Source organism: Mobula birostris, chromosome 3 (assembly GCF_030028105.1).
Source record: "Mobula birostris isolate sMobBir1 chromosome 3, sMobBir1.hap1, whole genome shotgun sequence".
Taxonomy (NCBI): Eukaryota; Metazoa; Chordata; class Chondrichthyes; order Myliobatiformes; family Myliobatidae; genus Mobula; species Mobula birostris.
The window spans coordinates 222,159,465-222,177,160 of NC_092372.1; the positions used below are offsets into that span (position 1 = coordinate 222,159,465).

The window sequence follows — 17,696 nt, forward strand, 5'->3', positions numbered from 1 at the left end:
AAGTCAAGTTTATTGTCATTTTGACCATAAGCTGCTGGTACAGTACACAGTAAAAATGAAACAGTGTTCCTCCAGGACCATGGTGCTGGGTCCCTAAATTTAAGGTGAAGACCCTAAATCCAGGGTAACCTGAAATTATTAACTAGGGTAGGAATTTCTAAACAGCTTATGAAGATAAAGGAAGTATAAGTGGCTTAAAAAAAAAGAGATTGCACAATAACTTTCCAAGAGGAATGGAAAAACATAAATAGGAAAAATTCAAGATTCAAGATTGTTTAATGTCATTTCCTGTACACAAGTATAAAGGAGAATGAAATAATTGTTACTCTGGACCTGATGCAGCACAAAAAAACATTAAAAAATCATTATCATCATTATTATGTGCCATGTCCTATTACATGGATAATCATGGTTTTGACCATATTTTTTCTTGGCAAATTTTCCTACAGAAGTGGTTTGCCATTGCCTTTTTCTAGGCAGTGTCATCACAAGATGGGACAATAAGATAAAGAACACAATAATAATAACAAATCACAATAAATAGAAATACGCAAGATAGATTATATACATAGATTGATTATACACCCAAAAGTGATACCAGGAACAGGTGTGTCATTACATCAGGTGACTGACAGGAAATGATAAAGTAGTGGTGTTTGGGGGTGTGGAGGCGTGAATTAGTGGGTGGAGGTGTTGATCAGCCTTACTGCTTGGGGAAAGTAACTGCTTTTGAGTCTGGTGGTCCTGGCGTGTGTGCTATGTGACTTGACCAGTTACCATATTCTCATAAACACCAGCATGCAATGAAATGTCTTGCTTGCATGAAGCTCACTGAGTAAACAGTATACATGGTACTAATAGATAGAGCAATGAATATCACAATGAACAGAAAAACAACATAATGATGCAAAAATTGTAGTGCAAAACAGAACAATAACTGAGAGAGGCACTCCACTCTTTAATAAGGGAGGGAGGTAGAAGAAAGGAAATTACATGCCAATTAGTCTAATGTCAGTGGTTGGGAAGATGTTGGAGTTGATTTTTATGGATGTGATTTCAGGGTACTTGAGGGGATATGACAAAATAGGCCAAACTCAACAAGGTTTCTTTAAGAGAAAATCTTGCCTGACAAATCTGTTGGAATTCTTTGAAGAAATAACAAGCAGGATAGACAAAGGAGAATTGGTGGATGTTGTGTATTTGGATTTTCAGAAGGCCTTTGACAAGGTGCCACACTTGAGGCTGCTAGTCAAGGTAAGAGCCCAAGGTATTACGGGAAAGATGCTAGCATGGATAGAGCATTGACTGAATGGCAGGAGGCAAATAATGGGAATAAAGGGATCCTTTTCGGATTGGTTGCCTGTGACTAGTAGTGTTGGACAGGACACTGTGTGGGGACCACTTCTTCTTATGTTTTATGTCGTCAATTTGGTTGATAAAATTGACGGCTTTGTGGCCAAGTTTGTGGATGATACAAAGATAGATGGAGGGCAGGTAGTGTTGAAGAAGCAGAGAGGCTGCAGAAGGACTTAGTCAGTTTAGGAGAACAGGCAAAGAGGCGGCAGATGGAATACAGTGTTGGGAAGGGTACAGTCATGCACTTTGGTGGAAGGGAAAAAAGCAGAGACCACTTTCTAAGTAGGGAGAAAAAAAATCAAAAACCTGAGGTGCGAAGGGATTTGTGAGTCTTCATACAGGATTCACTAAAGTTTAGTTTGCAGGTTAAATTGGTGGTGACTGGAAAGCAAATCCAATATAAAAGCAAGAATGTAATGCTCAGGCTGTATAAGGCACTGGTGAGACCTCACTTGGAGTATTGTGAGCAGCTTTGACCCTTATTTAAGGAACAATGTGTTGACATTGGCAACGGTTCAAAGGAGGTTCAAGAGAATGATTCCAGGAATGGAAGGGTTATCATATGGGTAGCGATTGAAGGCCCTGGTCCCGTACTTGCTGGAATTTAGAAGAATGAGTGGGGATCTCATTGAAACCTATTGAATGTTGAAAGGCCTAGATGAGAGGATATGAAGAGGATGTTTCCTTTGGTGCGGGTGTCTAAGACCAGAGAGCACAGCCTCAAAATAGAGGGACGTCTATTTAGAACGGAGATGAGCAGCAATTTCTTTAGCCAGAGGGTGGTGAATTTGTTGCTACAGGTGGCTGTAGAGGCTAGGTCACTGGGTGCATTTAAGGCAGAAGTTGATAGGTTCTTGATTAGGTCATGGCATGAAAGGTTATGGGGAGAAGGCAGGAGAATAGTGTTGAGAAAGAAATAGATCAGCCACGATGAAATGGCGAAGCAGACTCAGTGGGCCAAATGTCCTAATTCTACTCCTATGTCTATGGCCTTACGGACTAGGTAGAAGAGAACAAGAACTTGGCAGCTCTGATAGGAAGGAGACGATCAGTTCAGAATTCTAACAGCAGTGGGGAAGAGATTTTTCATTTCTGGATACCCAGGCCTTCAAGCTCTTTCCCAGAAGGTAGAAGTGAGAAAAGAGAGTGGTCAAGGTGGCAGACATCTTGTTGGCCTTCTTAAAGCAACACACACCATGAAGATGAACTGGCCATCAAGGGTTATGGTGAGGGTGTCAAGGGTTATGGTGAGAAGGTGGGGGAGTGGGACTAAATGGGAAAATGGATCAGCTCATGATAAAATGGCGGAGCAGACTCGATGGGCCGAATGGCCGACTTCTGCTCCTTTGTCTTGTCTTATGGTCTTATGGAAGCAAGTAATGAACTGGACAATATTTACCACGCTCTGACATGGCAAAAGGGGTGGGGGATTGGCAATAATTGGAAAGTACGGTACTTTGTGAAAGCTAGCTGAAGCTAATTTAGCTGCATGATCTCTTACTGTGATGCACAGTTATATTCGGTATTATACTATAAGTCATGCAATAAAGAAAGTTAAGTTGACAGCATCTGCTGACATGAACACTCACTGCGCTGAGTACTGTTAACTCTATGTATACTGCTGCCTCTTCATTTGGTCCCAAGGTGATGCATGCTGGGCTGATTTTGACTCTACATTGATGTGCATAGTTTTTGTGCACCTTATTAACAAAGAAAGATATGTATAATCAGACAGGGTCCTTAACACAACAACTTTAATGAACTCTGAATATTTCATTACAGCAAAGTACCTTCAAACCATAGAAAACTATCTGCCAGGTTTAAGAAGAGGTTGCAAGTTTTCAATTAACATAACTTAATGAAGGCATGAGTACATTTGAAAGATAGTTACAGACTTCCAATTCTTCACTACCTATTCTTCTATACCCAGTTAGTATTACCACAGCTATAGCAATAATTTATTCCATCTAGACACTAGACACTAGAATACTACTGCACAGAACAGGCCCTTCGGCCCTCAATGTCATGCCAACCCATATATTCCTTAAAAAAAAGTACTAAACCCACACTACCCCGTAACCCTCTATTTTTCTTTCATCCATGTGACTGTCCAAGAGGCCCTTAAATACCCCTAATGTTTTAGCCTCCACTACCATCCCTGGCAAGTCATTCCAAGCACCCACAACCCTCTGTGTAAAAAAAAACTTACCTCTGATGTCTCCCCTAAACTTCCCTCCCTTAACTTTGTACATATGCTCTCTGGTGTTTGCTATTCGTGCTCTGGGGAACAGGTACTGGCTATCCACCCTATCTATGCCTTTCATAATCTTGTAGACCTCTATCAAGTCCCCTGTCATCCTTCTATGCTCCAAAGAGAAAAGTCCCAGCTCTGCTAACCTTGCCTCATAAGACTTGTTTTCCAATCCAGGCAACATCCTGGTAAATCTCCTCTGCACCCTCTCCATAGCTTCCACAACCTTCCTATAATGAGGTGACCAGAACTGAACACAATACTCTAAGTGTGGTCTCACCAGAGATTTGTAGAGTTGCAACATGACCTCTCTACTCTTTAACTCAATTCCCCTATTAATGAAGCCTAGCATCTCATAGCCTTCTTAACTATCCTATCAACCTGTGCAGCAACCTTGAGGGATGTATGGATTTGAACCCCAAGGTCCCTCTGTTCATCCACACTCTTAAGTAACCGACCATTAACCCTGTACTCAGTCTTCTGGTTTGTCCTTCCAAAATGCATCACCTCACACTTACCAGATTGAACTGCATCTGCCACTTTTCTGTCCAACTCTGCATCCTGTCTATATCCTTTTGTAACCTTCGACAACCTATAGCTCCATCCACAACTCCCCCAATCTTCGTGTCATCCGCAAACTTACTCACCCATCCTTCCACCTCTTCATCCAGGTCATTTGTAAAAATCACGAAGAGCAGGGGTCCCAGGACAGATCCTTGCGGTACTCCACTAGTCACCGACCTCCAGGCAGAATACCTTCCTTCCACTTCTATCCTCTGCTTTCTTCCTGTAAGCTAATTTTTTATCCAAACAGCCAAGGTTCCACTGATCCCATGCCTCATGACTTTCTGGATGAGTCTCTCATGGGGGACCTTGTCAAATGACTTGCTAAAATCCATGTAGACCACATCTACTGCCCTACCCTCATCAATTTCTTTTGTTACCTCTTCAGAAAACTCAATTAGGCTCGTGAGGCATGACCCTCCCTTCACAAGGTCACGTTGACTATCCTTCAGTAGACTGTACTTCTCCGAGTGCTCGTAGATCATATTCTTAAGAATCCTTTCCAATAGTTTCCAGACCACCGATGTAAGACTCACTAGCCTATAGTTCCCAGGATTCTCCCTATTACCTTTTTTAATCAAGGGAACTACATTTGCCATTTTCCAATCCTATGGCACCTCACCTGCAGCCAAAGAGGATTCAAAGATCATAGCTACTGCTCCAGCGATCTCTTCTCTCACTTCCCATAGTAACCTGGGGTATATCACGTCCGGCCCTGGGGACTTATCAATCTTGATGTTTTTAAGAAGATCCAACACTTCTTCCTTAATCTCCACATTGTCCAGCACACAGGCCTGTTCTATTTCGACCTCACCCTGATCAAGGTCCTTTTCACTTGTGAATACTGAAGCGAAGTATTCATTTAGGACCTCCCCAACTTCCTTCGCCTCCAGGCACATGTTGCCTTCTTTATCCTTTATTCTTGTCATTCTTCTGTTCTTCACATACACATAGAACACCTTGGGGTTCTCCTTAATCCTACATGCCAAGGCCTTCTCATGCCCCCTTCGAGCTCTCCTAAGTCCTTTCTTAAACTCCTTCCTGGCTACCCTATATTTCTCATGATTCCCCCCCCTCCCACTTCCTAAATCTAACATATGCTTCTTCTTCCTCTTGACGAGTTGCCTCACATGTTTTGTCAGCCAAGGTTCCCTTTTCCTACCATTTTCCTCGTCTCAGTGGGACAAACCTGTCCTGAACCCAGCACAAGTGGCCCCTAAACTTCCTCCACATTACTTCTGTTTCCAATTTACTTTTGCTAGTTCCTGCCTTATCTCTTCATAGTTAGCCCTTCCCCAGTTAAGCACGTTCCCATTTTGTCTGTTTTTATCCTTTTCCATAGTTATGCTGAAGCTAAGGGAGTTGTGGTCACTCTCACCAAAATGCTCCCCCACCAAGAGGTCTGCCATCTGACCAGGTTCATTACCCAGAACTAGATCCAGTATGGCCTCCCCTCTCGTCGGCCGGTCCACATACTGTGTCAGGAATTCTTCTTGAACACACCTGACAAATTCAGCCCCATCTATCCCCCTTGCAGTCAGGAGGTGCCAGTCAATATGAGGGAAGTTGAAATCACCCATAACTACAACCCTGTATTTCCTGCACCATTCTAAAATCTGCCTGCTTATCTGCTCCTCGGTGTCCCAAGGGCTATTTGGGGTCCTATAAACTACTCTCAGCACAGTGATTGATCCCTTCCTATTTCTGACTTCCACCCACACCAACTCAGTGGACACTCCCTCTGCAGCGTCCTTCCTTTCTATAGCTGTGATACTATCCCTGACCAGTAATGCTACTCACCCCCTTTTCTACCTTCCATCCTATTCCTTTTAGAACACCTAAACCCCGCAACCTGCATCAGCCAATCCTGCCCTTCCTCCAGCCAAGTTTCAGTAATGGCCATAACGTCGTAGTTCCACGTACTGATCCATGCTCTAAGTTCATCCCCTTTATTCCTAACCTTCCTAGCGTTGAAATAGACACATTTCAACCTCTCTAACTGGCTACATTTATGTTTTGTCCCCTGCCTGTCCTTCCTTACCAACTCAGAACACACAGCATCATGCCCATGTCCTTCTACCCTAATCTCTGCACTCACATTCTGATTCCCACCCCCACCCCCCGCCAAACTAGTTTAAACCCTCCCCAACAGCTCTAGCAAACCTGTCCGCCAAGATATTAGTCCCTTTCCAGTTCAGGTGCAGCCCATCCTCTTTGTACAGGTCAGACCTTCCCCAGAAGAGATGCCAATGATCCAGAAACCTGAACCCCTGCCCCCTGCACCAACTCTTCAGCCACGCATTCATCTGCCAGAACTTTCTGTTCCTACCCTCTCTGTCTAAGTTGGGCTAAAACAATACAACATTTGGTTTTATTCATAGCTCACTTCAACACATGAAATACACCAAGAAGTTCATGTAATTTTTTTAAAAATTGAGATACTTTAAATCCAATTCCAATTCCAAATCTAAAATTTAAAAAGAAAACACAGAAAATGCTGGAAACACTCAGCAGGTCAGGCAGCATCTGTGGAATGGGAAACACACTAATGATATTGGTTGTCAGAACTGCAATGTGTAGAAAAATGATTTTTTGATTGGCCAGGGCATGAGAGGATATGGGAAGATGGCTGGAGATTGGGGCTGAGAGGGAAAATGGATCAGCTACTCCTATATTTTATGGTCTAAGAAAGGGAATGTCCACGTTAGGGGGAGGCCAAATAAATTAATGTGGCAAGTTAGGAAGAGATTTGAAGTAATGTTACGGCTTTATAAAACTTTATTTACACATTTACAAACGTTTGTAGAATATTACTTTCAATTCCGATGGCCTCTATACAGCAAGGATGTGGAGACTTTGGAGACAGAGCGGAGGAAGTTCACCAAGATGCTGGCTGGCTTGGAGAACATGTGCTATCAGAAGAGGCTGGACATGCTTGGGCTATTTTCTCTAGATTGGCGGGGGGTGGACTGAGATTTTGAATGAAGTTTATAAAATCATGCAAGGTATAGAGAGACACCAGTATCATTTTCCCAGCTCATCTTTAAAGGTCAGAGGGGGTAAAATACAAAGGAGAACTGCAGGGCAAGTGTTATTACATACAGAGAGGTGGGTGCCTGGACGACAATGCCAGGGGTGGTGGTAGAAGCTGATAACATAGGAGACTCGCAGATTGGTATGTGAAGGAGTGATGTGGTCAATGAGCAGGGGAAAGGGATCAGATTAATTAGGAGACATTGGTTTAATTAGCTCAGCACAACATTGTGGGCTGAAGGGCCCGTCTTGTGCTTTTCTATCCTACCTACTATGTTCTATGTTAGAGAGCCTGTAACAGTAAGTGGGTATGATGTGCTGGCTACTTTAGGTTTAAAGGGAGGTTAGCCTGATGAAGGTTTCTGTTTCACCGCAGGTGGTTAATGTAAAGAAGAGTGGTGATTCTCTCCAAAGTCCCATCCAATACTTAACCCTCAACCAAAAGAAAAAAAATGGTTGTCTGCTCCTAGAATACTGTGAAATCTTGACATGTACAAACTCAGTTCTGCACTTCACAAGAATTTTTCATTGAAGAATAATAGAATCAGAGCTGATCTTAAAGAGGTGTATCTCTTCTGTTTAAAAAGGAGGTACTGATGTTATATGCAGGGCACAGAGGTTCTTCAGACTTACCTCTCCCCAGGAGCATTTCGCAGGCAGCATTGTTTGGTTAAACAGTTTTGCCATCTCTCGTGCTGGAACACCAATGTAGATCTCGTCAAAAACGATGGCACAACTCAGCAGGCAGACCTGCACCTCCTGGACCTCAGCCTGCACTGCAATGTAACTATAGAGAGGAGCACATTACCAGACATTCTTCCTGCTGAGTTCCTCACTTGTGGCCTGCTTTTTTTTTGGATGAGACGTTAGCCTAATGTTTCTCTGCAGGTAGTTAATTCAAAGAAGAATGGTAATTCTCTCCAATGTCCCATCCAATACTTATCCTTCAACCAACATCACTGAAAAAAATGATTGTCCTCCCATCAGCACATTGTGGAATAATGAAATGCACAAACGCACTACTGCACTTCACAAGACTTTTTGCATTGAAGCATACTTATGAAAATGAAGGTGATCTTAGAGGTGTATAAAATCATGACGAGTATAGCCACCATCCAGGTCATGCTTTCTTCCTACTCCTGTCATCAGGAAGGAGGTACAGGAGCCTTAGGTCCCACACCACCAGGTTCAGGAACAGTTATTACCCCTCAGTCATTAGGCTCCTGAACCAGAGTGGATAACTTCACCCATCTCAACACTGAACTGATTCCACAACTCATGTTCTGTGTATTTTTTTTTGTATTTGCATGATTTCTTTTTTTTTGCATATTGGTTATTTGTCTTTATGTGTAGTTTTTCATTGATTCTATTGGATTTCTTAGTTCTACTGTAAATGCCACTAAGAAAATGAACCTCAGGGGAGTATATGGTGACAGATATGTACTTTCATAATATTTACTTTGAACTTTAAATGCTCACATTATTTCTCCTCATCAGTCTTCTATCCTATCTGTACAGCTTTCTGTTCCTTTTTCTTTAAAGTTCTTTAACTTCCGTTTAAAGGAACATCAGACTACTGCAGTGATAAATGAATGGATCATTAAGATACAGGCAGCAGAATTTTGAATGACAGATTTTTTTCCTGTGATTAACTTGCCTCCAGAATGCTGAATATTTAATTTGGAGATTACAAGTAGGATAAATAAAGGGGATGTAGTGGATGTTGTATATTTGGACTTTCAGAAGACCTTTGACAAGGTGCCACACATGAGGCTGCTTACCAAGTTAGAAGCCCATGGTGTTACAGGAAAGTTAGCGCATTGGCTGATTGATAGGAGGCAGCCAGTGGGAATAAAAAGATCCTTTTCTGGTTGGCTGCCAGTGACTAGTGATGTTCCGCAGAGGTCGGTGTTGGGACCACTTCTTCTTATGCTGTATATAAATGATTTAGATGACTTTGTTGCCAAGTTTGCAGATGATATGAAGATTGGTGGAGGGACAGGTAGTGTTGAAGAAACAGGTAGGATGTAGAAGGACTTAGACAGATTAGAAGAATGGGCAAGAAAGTGGCAAATGAAATATAATGATGGAAAATGCATGGTCATGCACATTGGTAGTAGAAATAAATGTGAGACTATTTTCTAAATGGGGAAAAAATCTAAAAATCTGAGATGCAGGGGGACTTAGGAGTCCTTGTGCAGAACACCCTAAAAGTTAACTTGCAAATTGACTCGGTGGTGAGGAAGGTAAATACAATGTTAGCATTCATTTCAAGAGATCTAGAATACAAGAGCAGGGGTGTGATGCTGAGGCTTTATAAGGCACTGGTGAGGACTCATCTTGAGAATTGTGAACAGTTTTGGGTCCCTCATCTTAGAAAAGATGTGCTGGCATTGGAGAGGGTCCAGAAGAGGTTCACAAGGATGATTCCAGGAATGAAAGGGTTATCATACGAGGAACATTTGATGGCTCTGGGTCTGCACTCGCTGGAATTCAGAAGGATGAGGGGGGATCTCATTGAAACCTTTTGAATGTTGAAAGGCCTAGACAGAGTAGATGTGGAAAGGTTAATTCCCCTGGTGGGAGAGTCTAGGACAAGAGGGCTCAGCCTCAGAATAGAGGGGCGTCCATTCAAAACAGAGATGCAGAGAAACCTCTTTAGCCAGAGGGTGGTGAATTTATGAAATTTGTTATGACATGCAGCTGTGGAGGCCAGGTTGTTGGGTGTATTTAAGGCAGGGATTGATAGGTTCTTGATTGAACATGGCATCAAAGGTTACGGGGAGAACACTGGGAAATGGGCTTGAGGAGATTAAAAAAAGGACCAGCCACGATTGAATAGCAGAGCAGACTCAATGGGCCATATGATCTAACTCTGCTCCTGTGTCTTATGGTGTTATTATAGTGAGCTATCTTCAAATTCATATAAGGATTCATATAAGACTACCCAGCCAAGTTTGAGTAGAGATTATAGAGTCATTAGAGTATTGTGAGGTTAAGGGGAGGTCGGTGGCGGGGTGGGGATAAGCTCCCACTACCTAATAAATGCTTCCAATGACATTTTGTTTCAAATAACCTCTGACAACCAAATCCAGCTCCTGGCCTTCACATGTGGCTTAGCAACTAGGCTTAGTGGAAACATTTCTACTGACAGGACAAAGGGCAAAGGCGGGTCACGACACCTTAAAACCAATAGCTTCAGGCAGATGGTCTTGTCAGCCATGGGTGGCAGCCCATCTAGGAGAAAGAAAACTCTGATGAATAAAATCTTCCTGGGCTTTGAGCCATTATATCCAGCAGGAAGCCTGAGGAGAGTTTACTTATCATGTACACCAGGAAAGCACTAGATCCTTTTTTGAAAACCCTGATCTCAAACATCCACTGCCTTGCATCTATACTAACTCATGGGGAAAGCTTCAGGAGTAAATCTGGATCTGGAGTCTCTAAGGCAGTCTTACATTGAGTTCAATGCTGACTGGCAAATCCTGCAATGCTGCTGATGCCAAACTGTATCAGTTCCTTTGGATTTATCAGCTGTGTGGAGAGGGGGAGCCTGCTACACGGATAACAGCTTGCTCTCCATGTAGTACTCCCTTGGCTAGCCTATCACGCAGACAGCTGGGATGTACCATCCATGGTCAACCTTGATCAATGGAGGACCTCAAGTATTGTAATCAGTTTTGGGCCCCTTATCTGAGAAAAGAGGTGCTGGCATTGGAAAGCATACAGAGGAGGGTCACAAAAATTATTCAGGGCGTGGAAGGGTTAATTTATGAGAAGCATTTGATGGCCCTGGGCCTGTACTCACTGAAGTTTAGAAGAACAAGCGGGGATCTCATTGAAACCTACCGAATATTGAAAGGGGTAGATAGATTCGATGTGGAAAGGATGTTTCTACTAGTGGGGGAGTCTAGGATCAGAGGGCACAACCTCAGAATAGAGGGACTCCCAGTAGAAGAGAGGTAAGGAGGAATTTTGTTAGTCAGAGGGCAGTGAATCTATGGGATTCTTTGCCGCAGTTGGCTGTGGAGGCTAAGCCATTAGTTATATTTAAAGCGGAGGTTGATAGCTTCTTGGTTAGCAAGGGCACCAAAGGTTACTGGAAGAAGGCAGAGGAATAGGGTTGAGAGCATAATAAATCAGCCGTGATGGAATGGTGAAGCAGACTCGATGGGCTAAATGGCCTCATTCAAGTCCTGTGTCTTCTGGTCAGTCACTGAAACAAGCTCTGTTATTTTGCATGGTCCCATCAACCCTTACCTGGACCATAGCCCTCCATACAGTTCCCATCCATGAAATTAAACCCTCAGCCACCACTTTTTCTGAAGCTCGTTCCACACTTTCACCATCCTCCGAGTGAAAAGTTCGCCCTCAAGTTCCCCCTGAATATTTCATCTTTCACTCTTAACCTAACCTATGACCTCTAGTAGTTTCACAAACATGAGAAAATTTGCAGATGCTGGAAATCCAAGGCAACATAGACAAAATGCTGGAGGAAGTCAGCAGGTCAGGCAGCACCGAAGGAGAAGAGTAAACAGTCAATCTTTCAGGCCGAGACCCTTCATCAGGACTGGAGAGTAAGAGGAGGAGTCAGAGTGAGGCAAGGAGAAGGGGTGGAAGAAGGAGAAGGGGTGGAAGAAGCACAAGGTGGTGGGTGATCAGTGAAATTGTGAGATGGGGAGGGTTTGAAGTAAAGAGCTGGGAAGTTGATTTGCGAAAGAGATAAGGGCTGGAGAAGGAGAAATCAGATAGGAGAGGAGAGAAGACCATGGAAGAAAAGGGAGGAAGAGGAACACCAGAGGGAGGAGGTGGGCAGGTAAGAAGATAAGATGAATGAGGGAAACCCAAATGGGTAATGGTGAACAGGATGGGAGGAGGGCATTTTCCGGGAGTTCAACAAATCAATCAGGTTGGAGGCTACCTGGACAGAATATGTGTTGCTCCTCCAACCTGAGTGTGACCTCATCATGGCAGTAGAGCAGGCCCTGGACTGACATGTTAGAATGGGAATGGGAAGTTGAATTGAAATGGGTGGCTACCGGGAGATCCCACTTTTTCTGGCGGACAGAGAGTAGGTGCTCTGTGAAGCAATCTCCCAATCTACATTAGGCCTAAATTCACCAATAAACTTCCCAGCTCTTTACTTCACCCCTTCCCCCTCCCCCAGTTTCACCTATCACCTTGTACTTCTTTCTCTCTCCCCTCCCCACTTCTTAATCTGACTCCTCCTCTTTCTTTCCAGTCCTGATGAAGGGTCTCAGCCCAAAATATTGACTCTTCACTCTTCTCCATAGATGCTGCCTGACCCACTGAGTTTCTTCAGCATTGTGTGTGTGTTGCTATGACCTTTCGTTCTAGGGTCACCAAAAAGCCTTTTTCCATTAAACATATACCCCTTATAATTTTGTTTACCTCTATCAAATCTCCCCTCTGATGACCGGTTTTAGTTTTCAGTAGACATATGTTGACATGGGAGTGAGTAGGCTTGCAAGATTGTTATGGACTTCTGCAGTCTCACAATCTTTGTTCATGTACCTAGTTTCCACATAGGTACTGGAGTAACTTACTTCCATATAATAACTTCAAGTTCAAATTCAAGTTTAATTGTCATTGCTTCATACATAAATACCCATGAATTCAGCCAAATGCATCATCATTCCTCTGGGACCAAGGTACAAACCATAGTACTAACAGTCATAAACAGTAGAAGGCATATTTAGCACGTATAAGATAGTAGTAAACATACAATCACACAAAAAATCTAATACAGCCTACGTCTTTGAGTGTAATGCCCTGTAGATTGATGGCGAATGGATGTTGTTAACAAGATCAAGCCTGCAGCAGTTTCTCATCACTTGTTCGATTAATAATCAACCCAAGATAATACAACCAAGGTGGGGTTTATCTGGATGAAGGGATTTGACTGTATACACTATCCCAAGGTACTTTCTTATGGCAGGTGGAGTTATGTATGCGGAGTGATAGGATTAAAAGTTTCTACTGAGTATTGTTAGTAACGTTACATACTGGGCATCTGACAGTGTGGGGGCTAGGAAATGGGCCAGCCAAGATGAAACTGTGTGCAGTCTAAAGAGAGTGCCTCCCATGTGTAGGAGGCCCAATCAATTCACTGCGTGATCTATCAGCTGCATGCCCACATGCCACCATTTCATAAGCGATTTGATATGGTTCGGGTGGGGTGATTTGGAACCTGAATAAGTCAGAAGGTGGGGTCACAAAGTAGACTTATGTGGAGGCAGCTGAAGGTAGGAATGACGCAATACTGTGCAGGTTCTGGGCTGTGAGCCACAGGACTCTGGGTGTGTGTTAAATTAAACTCTAATTAAGGTGCAGAGTAAGAGGTAAACACCATGGATTTCCAGCAAAAGTAGAATTGCTTGTGTTAAAGAGGCATTGCCTGTTGCCTGGAATGTAGCTGTTTAATTGTGAGGTGAGATAGGAAATTCGGTCTAGTCTCCCTGAAGCAGAGGAAGTTAACTGGGGGCATACTGAGGTATATAAAATGATTAGGGGTACAGAGAGGGTAGACCAAAGCAAACATTTCCCCATATTAGACTTAGATCAGAGGACATAGATTTAGAGCAAAGGGGAAGAGATTCAGAGGGGGTATGAGGGGAACCTTCTTCGCCCAAAGAGTGATGAATTCCTGGCACCTTCTCAGAGTAGATGAAGCTAATTCACCAATAGGGAGAAAGGAAAACCTTAAAGGAGACACGAGGGCAACTTTTTCACGCAAAGACTGGTGGATGTATGGAATGAGATGCCACAAAGGAAGTGATATGGGTGGGTGCAATTACAGTGTTTAAAAAACTTTCGGGAAGAATCATGAATAGGAAACGCTTGGAAGGTATATGAGCCAAATGTACCATTTACATATGTGAACAGGTGTACTGATCTACCATAGAGAGCCTTCTAAATGGTTGTATCATCTAGAATGGAGAGGCCACTGCACAGGATCGGAAGAAGCTGCAGAGGATTGTAAGCTCAGCCAATTCTATCATGGGCACTCACCTCCTCACCAAGGCCTTCTTCAAAAGGGCGAAGAATGCATGACCTAAGGTGCTATATTTAAATGTGTGTAGCATTCGGAATAAGGTGGACAAATTTGTTGCACAATTAGAGATTGGTCGGTATGACGCTGTGGGAATCACTGAGTCGTGGCTGAAAGAAAGCATAGTTGAGAGCTTAACATCAAAAGATATACTTTGTACCGAAAGGACGGACAAAGAGGCATAGGCAGTGGTGTGGCTCTGTTGGTAAGAGATGGAATTACATCTTCAGAAAGAGATGACATAGGGTCCGAGAATATTGAATCTTTGTGAGTGGAGTTAAGAAACTGCAAGAGTTAAAAACCTCATTATGGGAATCATATATAGATTTCCAAGTAGTAGCCTGTATGTGGGGTTGATATTGCAAAGAGGGCAGGAAAAATGTAATGTCACAGTTGTAATGGGGTTCTTCAATAAGCAAGGGGTTTGGGAAATCAGGTTGGTGTTGGATCACAAGAGAGGGAATTTTTTGAATGCCTACTAGATAGCTTTTTAGAACAGCCTGCTTCGGGAAAGGCTATCTTAGATTGGGTGTTGTGTAATAACCCAGATCTTATTAGGGAGCTTAATGTAAAGGAACCCTTCGGAGGCTGTGATCCTAATATGATTGAATTCAGACTGCAATTTGAGAGGGAGAAGCACAAGTCACATGTATCAGTATCACAATGGAATAATGGGAATTACAGAGGGAATAGTTCACAAGGCACAGAATAGATATGTCCCACAGAAGTTGTTCTCAAATGGGAGGAGTAGGCAACCGTGGCCGACAAAGGAAGTTAAGGGTTGCACAAAGACTAGAAGCAAGGTGAAATGCTGGTGTGGTAGTAATGGGGGACAAAGAAATGGCAGATGAATTTAATGGGTACTTTGCATCAGTCTTCACTGTGGTAGACATAGAAACATAGAAAACCTACAGCACAATACAGGCCCTTCGGCCCACAGATTTGTGCCGAACATGTCCCTACTTTAGAAATTACTAGGCTTACCTATAGTCCTCTATTTTACTGAGCTCCATGTACCTATCTAAAAGTCTCTTAAAAGACCCTATCGTATCCGCCTCCACCACCGTTGCCAGCAGCCCATTCCAAGCACTCGCCACTCTCTGAGTAAAAAACTTACCCTTGACATCTCCTCTGTACCTACTCCCCAGCACCTCAAACCTGTGTCCTCTTGTGGCAACCATTTCTGCCCTGGGAAAAAGCCTCTGACTATCCACATGATCAATGCCTCTCATCATCCTATACACCTCTATAAGGTCACCTCTCATCCTCTGTCACTCCAAGGAGAAAAGGCTGAGTTCACTCAACCTATTCTCATAAGGCATGCTCCCCAATCCAGGCAACATCCTTGTAAATCTCCTCTGCACCCTTTCTATGCCTTCCACATCCTTCCTGTAATGAGGCGACCAGAACTGAGCACGGTGCTCCCAGTGGGGTATGACCAGGGTCCTACATAGCTGCGACATTACCTCTTGGCTCCTAAATTCAATTCCACGATTGATGAAGGCCAATACACCATATACCTTCTTAACCACAGAAGTCAACCTACGCAGCTGCTTTGAGTGTCCTATGGACTCGGACCCCAAGATCCCTCTGATCCTCCACACTGCCATCATAGTCTTACCATTAATACTAATCTGCCATCATATTTGACCTACCAAAATGAACCACTTAGCAGTGTGCCAGAGGACCGTGAGTGTCAGGGAGCAGAAGCGAGTGCTATTGCTCTTACAAAGGAAAAAGTGAAATGTAAACTGAAACATCTTAAGGTGGATAAGTCACCTGGACCAGATGAACAACATCCCAGAGTCCTGAGAGATGTTGCTGAACAAATAATGGATGCATTGGCCTTGATCTTTCAAGAATCACTTGATTCTGGCATGGTCCCCGAGGACTGGAAGATTGCAAATGTCACTCCACTCTTTAAGAAGGGAGGAAGGCAAAAGAAAAGAAAAACCAGTTAGCCTAACCTCAGTGGTTCAGAGAGTGTTGGAGTCCATTAGTAAGGATGAGGTTTCAGGGTACTTGGAGACTAATGGTAAAATAAGTCAAAGTCAGCATGGTTTCTGTAAAGGGAAATCATGCCTGACAAATTTGTTAGAGTTCTTCGAGGAAGTGACAAGCAAGGTGGACAAAGGAGAGGCAGTAGATATCAATTACTTGGATTTTCAGAAAACATTTGATAAGGTGCCAGACATGAGGCTGCTTAACAAGATAAAATCCTATGGGTAGAGGAATGGCTGACAGGAAGGAGGCAGCAAATGGAAATAAAGGAGACTTTTTCAGGTTGGATGCAGTGATTAGTGATCAGTATTGGGACCACTACTTTCAACATTGTTTTTCAATGATTTGGATAATGGAATTGATGGCTTTGTGGCAAAGTTTGAGGATGATACAAAGATTGGTGTGATCATGCATTTTGGTAAAAGGAACAACAGTATTATCTAAATGGGGAGAAAGTTCAAACATCAGAGATGAGATGCAGAAGGACTTAGGAGTCCTCGTGCAAGACTCCCAGAAGTTTAATTTACAGATTGAGTCTATGGAAAAGAAGGCAAATGTAATGCTGGAATTTATTTCAAGGGGAATAGAATACAAAAACAAGGAGATAATGCTGAGCCTTTATAAGACACAAGTCAAGCTGCACTTGGAGTATTACCAACAGTTTTGGTCCCCATATCTCAGAAGGGATGTATTGTCATTGGAAAGAGTCCAGAGGAGGTTCACAAGGATGAAGGGGTTAAGATATGAGGAACATTTGGCAGCTTTGGGCTTGTACTTACTGGAATTTAGAAGAATGTAGGTCTCATTGAAACCTACCAAATGTTGAACGGACTACATAGGGTGGATGTGGAGAGAATGCTTCCTATGGTGGGGTATCCAGAACTAGAGGGCACAGTCTCAAACTTGAGGAGCAACCTTTTAGAACAGAGGTAAGGAGGAATTTTTTAGCCAAAGAGTGGTGAATCTGTGCAATTCTCTGCCACAGACTGCGGTGGAGGCCAAGTCCACAGTCATATTTTAGACGGAAGTTGATAGTTTTCTAATCAGTCAGGGCATCAAAGGATATGGCGAGAAGGCAGGTGTATAGGTTTGGTTGGTATCCAGGATCAGCCATGATTGAATGGCAGAGCAGACTTGATGGGCTGAATGGCCTAATTCTTCTCCTATGTCTTATGGTCTAAAAGGTGGTGCTTCAAGAACGTGGCATCCATCATTAAGGACCTTACTATCCAAGACATGTCCTCTTCTCATTACTGCTATCAGGGAGGAGGTACAGGAGCCTGAAAACCCACACTCAGTGTTTCAGGAGCAGCTTTTTCCCCTCCATCATCAAATTCATGAATTGCCCATGAACACCATTTTGCTCTCTTTTTGCATGAATTATTTACTTACATTTCATAACGTCAGTGATAATAAACT

General features: G+C 43.1%; 1 protein-coding gene across 5 annotated transcripts in view; it reads right to left on the reverse strand.

Moving 5' to 3' along the window:
• dlec1 (DLEC1 cilia and flagella associated protein) overlaps positions 1-17,696 on the reverse strand; it is a 209,298-nt gene that overhangs the window by 80,963 nt on the left and 110,639 nt on the right. For all 5 annotated transcript variants that reach the window (XM_072254199.1, XM_072254200.1, XM_072254195.1 and 2 more), the window contains 2 exons: positions 7,838-7,991; positions 2,946-3,056 (listed from right to left, as the gene is read on the reverse strand). In XM_072254199.1, the coding sequence (XP_072110300.1) occupies positions 2,946-3,056; positions 7,838-7,991 (265 nt within the window). The remainder of the gene's footprint in view (positions 1-2,945; positions 3,057-7,837; positions 7,992-17,696) is intronic.